Source organism: Apis florea, unplaced genomic scaffold (genome assembly GCF_048593485.1).
Source record: "Apis florea isolate Af1SG1 unplaced genomic scaffold, ASM4859348v1 contig_2897_pilon, whole genome shotgun sequence".
NCBI lineage: Eukaryota > Metazoa > Arthropoda > Insecta > Hymenoptera > Apidae > Apis > Apis florea.
In genome coordinates this window covers 1,736,080-1,744,914 of record NW_028256665.1, presented here as the reverse complement: position 1 = coordinate 1,744,914, position 8,835 = coordinate 1,736,080, and the positions used below count along the sequence as shown (strand labels likewise).

At 47.5% G+C, this 8,835-nt stretch overlaps 1 protein-coding gene across 3 annotated transcripts in view; it reads right to left on the bottom strand.

Annotated features, from left to right (window-relative positions):
* LOC100871278 (uncharacterized) overlaps window positions 1-8,835 on the bottom strand; it is a 208,305-nt gene that overhangs the window by 9,081 nt on the left and 190,389 nt on the right. For 2 of the 3 annotated variants that reach the window (XM_086907432.1, XM_086907434.1), the window contains 2 exons: window positions 3,809-4,091; window positions 282-493 (listed from right to left, as the gene is read on the bottom strand). In XM_086907432.1, the coding sequence (XP_086763558.1) occupies window positions 282-493; window positions 3,809-4,091 (495 nt within the window). The remainder of the gene's footprint in view (window positions 1-281; window positions 494-3,808; window positions 4,092-8,835) is intronic. The other variant, XM_086907433.1, reaches the window with a different exon arrangement.

Sequence of the window (8,835 nt, the reverse complement as noted above, 5' to 3'; positions counted from 1 at the left end):
ATCGACCGATCCGCCTCGTGGCGAGAGGAAACGAGGCTCCGCGATGACGAAACTACGGGGGCGTTCTACGTCCGTGATCGGTATGACCAACGTGGGTGAATCATCATCGGCAAGAAGGATAAAACCAAGTTTTCTTCAGTTGGTTAATTTTTCTCGAAACTTGGCTTCGTTCGATTCGATTAAGTTAAGCGTGGAAAAGGAAAAAAAGAAAAAGCGAAGAAGGAAGACGATCTATGGATGGGAAGGACGCGTCTAATTCGGTTTAAATTTGACAAACTTACCGGTATGGGTCCTCTTGTGGGCCTTGAGGTGGGAGCTCTTGGTGTACACCTTGTCGCAGCCGGCGACGTCGCATCTGTGAACCTTGCGCCTCTTCAACGCGTCGCCGCATTCGTTGTCCATCGCGAGGCCGCCGCCGTTCCCTCCGACGCCGGCGTTCACTCTCCCGCCGATCCCTATTCCGCTCGCGAGCGCCGGACGCTTGTGAAACACCCTGAAATTTCAAACGAGCGATCCCTCGAAACGCGGAACAAAATCGCCCAATCGTGGTTCCTCCCCCTCCCTTTTTGCGTCGCGTCTCGATCCCCGCAGCGACGTTGATCATCGATGAGGATGGCAAGAAATCGGAGGATTTCAAGATCGGTTCCGATTCGGGTACGGATAAGACGTCTTCATTCGTTACTTTATCTCTCCTCCGAGTTACCGATCGATCCCGCCCGAGGTGAATCCGACAAATCACGATCGATTTATACGGGAAATTTTTGGTATGCATTATTCATCGATGCGTTATGACCGGTTCGAACGAAATTGTCCGCGACGTGAACAAATACGTCGGGTGGGTATACCCATTAGGAGGAAAAAAAATTTATCTCGAGTATTGCGATGTAACCGATGCCGAGGGAAAAAAGTGGCGGTCGTAATCTTTGCCGATTTCTTTCTTTTCTTTCTTTCTCTCTCTCTCTCTCTCTTTCTCATATATATCATCGAGCAAGCGGAAAGAATAGGTAATTTAAAAGTTCGCGGTTTCGAGAGGCTTTGAATCGGCGGTCATTTAGCGTTAATTACGTAATTGTATTTTCTTTTTTTTTTTTTTTTTTAAAGCGCTAGTGCGTGCGCGTGTATAGTAGCAACGAGTATACTTTAAACGCGTTCATAAATCACGAGCCCCTTCAGCGAAACGTGCTCCATTTTGCACTCCATTCCCATGCATATTCATGAATTATTTGTCCATTATACCGCGGCCAACGGGGGTAAACGTTGATACTCCATTATCGTTCGCGATTTACGCGCCGATTCATTACAATTTTAAACCGCTTGAACCTGATCGGTCGAGTGACTAATCGTAAGAGAAAAAGAGAGAGAGAGAGAGAGAGAGAGAAAAACACATCGAGACTTGCGTGAATTTCGAGCACGGAGAGAGAAGGATAATAAAGAAAATTTCTCCTTTTAACGGTTGGAGCGATCGGTCCACCGATCGCTCCAACGATCATCGGCTAAATCGTTTCCTCGCCAACGACATGCACAGGTTATTCAACTTGGAGTCTCGCTAAAAAGAAGGCGCGTCGAACCGATCGATCTTGGCCCGGCTCGACACCCGGTGAAACTCGTTTCGCCGCCGAATTCGGTCGATTGTCTCTCGATCCTGCCGAGAGTAACCGTTCAACGATAATTTAAGGTATCGAGGAATTCGATGCACCCGACGCGCCAATTTGCCCCGCCCGGTGAAAACGACGTCGTTCCTCGAATCCTTGCTATATTTAAACGAGATTTAAAGCTCGCACAACGCGGAGAGGAGCGGAGGCGAGATTTTAAGGGCGTCCCAATAAATCTTTGCCGCGAAAACCGGCTCCCTCGAGTAACAACAAAGTTGCGAACCCTACTTTCCACCGTATAAACTCGTCCCGAATAATCAACCGAGAAGAGAAATTTTTACGCGTGAACTTATTATTCCCAGCTACCGCGTCCTCGAGAAAACCGAATTCGTAAGTTTCAGGCTTGAAACGGCACCGATGGTATCACTCGCGGTCGGAGGGGGGAAGGTCGTATTTCATAGGGGAACGAAGGCTCGTCCCAGACCCGCAGCTCGCCCGTTTAAACTGGCATAAATCTGCTTCCACTCGCGATGTAATCCGCCCTCCCTTCGAAAGAAAGGAAATCCTCTGTCGTTCTATTTTCCAATTTCCACGGGATTTTTAGACAAAATTTCAGGCAAATAATCGATAATCCCCCGACGATTAATACTCCGAATGGAACAATGCAGGCGGCCATTTATTCGCGCGATAATTCCATCGGCATCCTCGAAATCCGCGGCGCGTACACGAAGGGAAGAGGAGGGGCTATCGAATGGATCATTGTTTCGTTCGCGAAGTCGTAACAACACGCGCGCGCGATTCGCTGGAAAGGAGGAACTGGAAAGTACATTTGTCGTGAAGTATTGCCGCTGCAAGCTCGCGGCAGTTCCTCCGCAGGAGGGCCCCGACATGCGGGTACCGATGTACAACGGTGCGTGTACACGGTGCGTAGCCGGCCAACATTCTCGCGTGTGGAAGTCGCGAACGTGTGCAAACGGCAACATCGCGCATGGACGGAAACGGACAACCGAGCCGGCCAAGATTTATGAGAAACGCGAAGTATAACTATCGGTTAACGGCATTGGGACACGAGAAGACAGGCCTCGATCCTCTGGTTACTGGTGACGATTTCACGGTACGCGTGATCTACGGACCACGATCCTCCCCATTATTAGGAATCGATCCGCCAAAAAAGGGGGAACGACAACAACGCCGGTTTACAGTTTACGTCGAATTTGGATTTATTGGGTCGTTAACGGAAGTCTGAATCGTTTCTAGATGGTAAACAGTTTCCATAATCGAAACACGAGGGAACGAGCGACACGAGCGACATCGATTCAATTCATCCAATTCGGTTGGAGAGGAAAGAGTTGAGGATTGTCGAGAAAACGCGTGATAAAGTCATTGGCACCATTGAAACGAGTGGATCCGAAGGAGGAGGATGGATCGAAAGATGGAAGGATGAAACCGTTATGTCATCGTCTGTCATCGTCTGCCACGGAACGAGACGAGGATTATTCAAACTCGATCTCGTCTTGGTCTTCGCGGATTCGAGGAGTACACACACACACACACACACGTACACGTTGGAAAGAAATCGTGGTATGAAATGAGGTTTGTTAGCGTGCACCCGGGTGTCACGAGATTACTATGTTTTCTAACGTCGGCCGCCTTTCCGCCGAGACGGCCCCCTCCCCCGCTCCACAATGGAAAAGACACTCGCGGACCGCACGAGAGAGCAAATTAAACGAGATTTACAGCGGGTGCACGATCTCGTCCTATTAACCCTGAGCCGTGGCGGAGTTGCTGGTGGTGGTGGTAGTTGTACGTTCGATGAAATATGACGCCATCGCGATATCCCGCTGTTTTTCCACCGATTGTAAACCGATAATAAAGTCACTCCTCGGACGTGTCCAGGATAATGTAAATCCTTGGTCGATTCGATGATGAAAAAATTCGAACAAATATCCTTCTATAAAAAATATGTAATTGATGGAATTGATCGATCGGTCGGATATATATAAACGACGATTTTTACACTCCTTTCAACCGAGCAATGGAAGAGCGCATCCTGTTTGTTCCCGCGGCCGAAGAGAGGAAGGAACAAACGTCCTAGGCAAGGATGCCGAGATACGTAGTGGGAAGAAGAAGGTGCGCGTTGCTACACGTGTGTCAAGAGCGTGGAAAGAAAGGAAAAAAGAAAAGTGGGGCGATACGATCGGTAAAAGGGTACTTACAGGGACGTTTCCTTTATCCTCTGCAACGCGAGGAGGGCCGCCGAGGGGGAGACGAAGACAGGATCGAGCGGTTCCATCATGCGGACCGACACGTCCCGCTCTCTATCCCTGTCCCTTTGCCTCTCCCTGTCGCGATCCTTCTCCCGATCCCTCGTCTCCCTCTCCCTTATCCCCGATTCTCTGTCTAGCTGCCTGTGCTCGTTCTCCGTGCTCCTCTCCCGCACCCTCTCGCGCTCACGCTCCCGGTTTCTATCCCACGCTGTTTCGACCACAGGCGGCGACACTGCAAAACAAAAATCGATGCAATATTAATCGAGCCGACTCGACGACCTTATCTCTTATCTCCTTCGTTCACGCGTCAAGAATTTTCGTAATCCGATCGATGGATCGTGTTAATTTACCTTTCACCTTTACCACGCGTAAACACGTGGAAAATAATTCGTTTCCCTTTAATTATATATATATATATATATCTGATTATAAATATACATATTTCGTGGAATTGCGTAGATTATCCATCCGTGTACGGTTCTAGAATTCGGTGGAATAAAAGCGTGCGTCGAGTGGGGATCGAAAGTGAGTCGTTATTAAACGCCAATTTTTCCAATGCGTATATTATTTAAATATACATTGCCCTCCCCCTCGTAAATTTCTCGTTAATATTAGCTCTGTTAACCCGCAAAGTGTACGTTTCTTGGGTTTCAAAAAGATCGGGATCTGAAAATTCGATCGTTTCGCGGGCAATTACGCGCAATTATCCTTGGATCGATTAAACTTTTTTCGCGATACGTATCCTTGAAACGTAAACGGTTTCTCAGAATATAAAAATGAATCGTGTCGGACAACGTTTTGCAACTTTGTGATTACGAAAGAAAATAATAATATCTACACACGGCTTCGACTGGCTCTAAAAAAAAAAAATCTATCGTTGTTGAAAACTCGTGTCGATATCCACCGCGATTCCTATTGGCTGCAGAATGTACATGTTTTTCTACGATCTTCGACCCCGTGACACCACGATCGCTACGTTGCGCATCGTTGCAACGACCCATGGCCGACGAGCACGTTAAACGTCCGTGGCTGTTACTAATTAATCCGCGTAATGGATGGATGGATCGATCGAGGTTATAAGCGGACTTGGAACACGGAGTGGTTCAACTTTTGACCGCCGCTATCTTTTCGTTCGATTATCGCAACCGATGTAAAATTGTAATTTCCAAGGCTCACCTTGTTACGTGGTAATGGTCGATAAACGGTCGTAATCGGCGTAATTTCGAGTACTCGTTACTCGCAATTTGTTCCGGGGAGGGAAAGGATTCTCTCCCACGAAACACGAGCCAGATCGTGGTCAATGCGATTAAACGGTCCGCGTAGGTGTACCCTTACACGGAGGCGTTTTATAATTCAATCAAACTTCCTCCCTTCCCTTCCTCCGAATTCTCTTCCTTAATTACGACTTCTCGCGCCGTCTCGTTTCTTTTTCTTTTTTTTCTTTTTTCGCATCGCCGTGTCGCGCCGGTGTCCGCATCTTATCTACGTCCACCGATGGACACAGTTTACGTTCTCGAAACGTTGTCCCTCCCCTCCAAGCGAAAACTTGGCTAGGGAATTCGATAAATTCGCATCGGTCACGAGACTCGTGTACGCGATTCGAGGGAGACACGGATGTGTATTATTATTCGGGAAACCGGTTTCACGGCGATTGATCGAAGAAAAAAAGAGGAGGATATTTGCAGAAGCGAGAATCCCATACAGACTCTGCTGCGATCCTAAGATTTTAAGATTGCAAGAAATGCGATCAAAAGAAGAGTGATCTACAACGATCTAATGGGCGAGAAAAGGAAGAAATTCTTATCTTCCTTTCGAAATAAATCGAGAAGGAGAAAAGGAATCGGAGACAAGGGTACTTGTAATCGATGTTTCCCCCAAAGAAAATCGTTAGGTATTCGAGAGATGATCGATCGATTTCAGTGGACAACGGCCGATGCGGCGGCGGAATATTGCGTAACGCACTCACGCACGCACGCACGCACGCGAGTTGTATCCCTCGGTTGTTGGTCGTGAATCAACGAGCCGGAGATTTATGCAAACGGCCGTTTATGCCGCACGAGGCGCGCGCCATCCGACAGAAACGCGCTCGAACCCGAAGATGCACGACTGGAAAACGAGCACCGCGCTGCTGCCCCTCCTCCTCGTGTTTCGTGGATTTGATGGATCGTCGGGGAGATTGATTTTTAATTGAATCGAACCCTCGTATATCACCGCGCCGACCTCTTTCAATTCGTGGCCTCGTAAATACCGACGATTGACACGGCCGCTCTTTTCTCCAACCTCGTTCCACGCTTCTTTCTCTTTTCGACTTGAACGAGTTCCGAATTAATAGTAATAATAAGAAGAATTAATCATTGTAATCGCGCTTCTTTCCGTTCGAGAGTACATCTAACTCGATCGTCTCGACGCGTTCCCCCCCCTCGGAATCCTGCGTGGAAAATTTCAATATAAAATCCCTCGATACAGATACCATCTCTGGCCCTCGTCACTCGTGTTATCGGCGGAGAGATCTCGCGGGGATCCAATCGTATCGGGGAGCAATCGTTACCGAACACGGCCGATCGGCTAGTCGCGCGCGGGTAACAGAGCGCGCTATTATTAACCGTAATTTCCCTACCTTTCTACCCGTTTCGCTTAATTAGCCTTTTGCTTCGAGATATCTCTCTTTCTCTCTCTCTCTCTCTCTCTCTCGATCGCCAAGTTCGTTCTCTCGCAGGCCATTTAACTTTTGCCCAATACGATCACAAAGTTTTCCTTTCCACGTGTCTAAATATTCGACTCGACTCGGGAAGCGTGCTACCGCGACGAGCCTCGTTCCTTAACCCTCCAACAATGACTCTGAGACATCACCCGGTTCGATAATTCGAACGGCGACATTGCTTATTTACGCTTGATTTTTATGAAATATCGCCTCACGAATATATTCGTACACCGTAGATTTGTTTTACACGAAATTAGATCGCGGATCGAACTACATTTTCGACGTTAGTTAATCAAGTTTGACAGCCGTATAGAAATATTATTTTCAAAGTTTTTCTGAGTTTTCTAAGTTTTATTAAATAACGAAATTACATCTATTCGTTGAGAAATTGGCGATAGAGGGAAGGAAAATAGAGATGTAGCAAGAGAAAGTGAAAAATAAGAATAACGGGTAAAATGTTAAAAATATAAAAGTTTCGCGCACGAGTTCAATTCGCGAAATCTCAGCTGAGAATCGTTGGTTCGAAAAAGGGTTAAAATTTAATCTATTCCCTCCTCTTGTTTCCATCGTCGCCTCGCCCACGCGAAGGTTAACCCCTGAAGCGCGTTCGACCGAACGCTGTTTCAACCGCTCTTTCCTTCTCCCTATTTCTCCTCCCTCCCCTCCCCTCGCCAACTCCTTTCTCTCTCGCGCTCGCGCAAACACGCCTCGATGACCCGGCCCCCGGGTGTACACTCGAGGGGGATAATTGATAATGTTAAACGCCGCGGGTTTAATCCGCCGATTTATGAGCGGAGTTTAGTACCGTGGATTTTTCGAATCTGGCAAATTGAGGGATAATAGGCGGACATTAATGGCCCGGCTGCCAGCGGATCGAACAGCGAAACGGAGATAAGTGGGAATCGGCGGTTCACGAGTCGCGCACGATTAATTCACTCGGGTGGCGGTGAATTAATGCGCGCAATGGACGCCGCCGCGTTTTGACAAGTTTTAGCAAGCAGCACAGTGTCGTTTCGTATGTATCGCGCGTGCGTTTCAATGCGAAGCGATTCGTCTTCTTTATTCGAAATTTCCTCCTCCGGAGGAAGTTTTACGCGCTCGAGATATAATTTTTTGATAAAAGTAAAAATTATTTCGAAAAATCTATTCACTCGTCGAGGTTCAATCAGCAGTTGGCGCGGATTCGATGGTTGAACAATTGATGGATAATATTAATTAACGGCAAGAGAATGGGGGGAAGAAAAAGCGGTCGAAATCGATCGAAGGTTCGGTCGGTTGATGAATCGCGGTTCTGGTAACCTGTCGTGCAGCATCATCGATTATCGTATATATTGCACGATCAGCCGGACGGCGAGCGTTGGAGAAATATGGTGGAACACGCGTTCCCTTGAAAGCGCGTGCACGAGGACGAGTCAGGTGGGTGGGTGGACATGCCACCCGCATCGCGGAACTCGTTAGACGCGAGTTTTCAATTAAATTTCCGGTTTCGCGCGGCGAAACGGAGATTAGAGATACTCTCTCTCTCTCTCTGGTACCAATTAATCGTGGATTAAGATTTTTCCCTCCACGCGTTTATCAATGTACCGTACACACACGGTATTCGTCCGTGACGAAATTAAATTTTGCACAAAAAATTTCTCCACGCGGAAATTTGTAACGTGCGAAGGATGGAATTCACGGGGAAAGGAGGAAAGTTGGTTGGTTGAGACGAGATAAGATATCACGGGGTTTCAGAGTTCTTATTATTAAGAAGGAGAACGACAATTTGTTAGGGATTAACGCGCTCGAGAACGTGTAATTATTTCTTTACGCTCGCATCGATCCGTTCGTAAATTGGAAGCTGTGGAAGAGTTTATAATTGAAGCTTGCGCGGCAGAAACGCGAGGGAATGCATAATAAAATCGTGCACGCCCAGAACGGACTCGGCCTCTTCCCCAAGAGAGTGGTGCTTCAACGTGTCTTTGTCATAATTAACCGCCCACTTGCTCACGCTAATTGACAAAGGTGTGATTATACCGTGAAAGGTGAAAGTATAGCGCGGAATACGTGTTCATCGAGCGCGCACGAATCTCGAAAATAAGCGCACGAATTCCCTATATCGACACGGATCTTTTTTATTACAGGACAATCGCAGCCACCGAGATAAATAGCACCTGTCGCAAAGCCAAGAAGATCCATCGTCGAATTATTCGTCTCTCATTTATTTAAATACACCTTTCGCAACGCGTAACCTGATTTATCGTCGCAACGTGTTTACCTTTCGCGAAAATTCTTG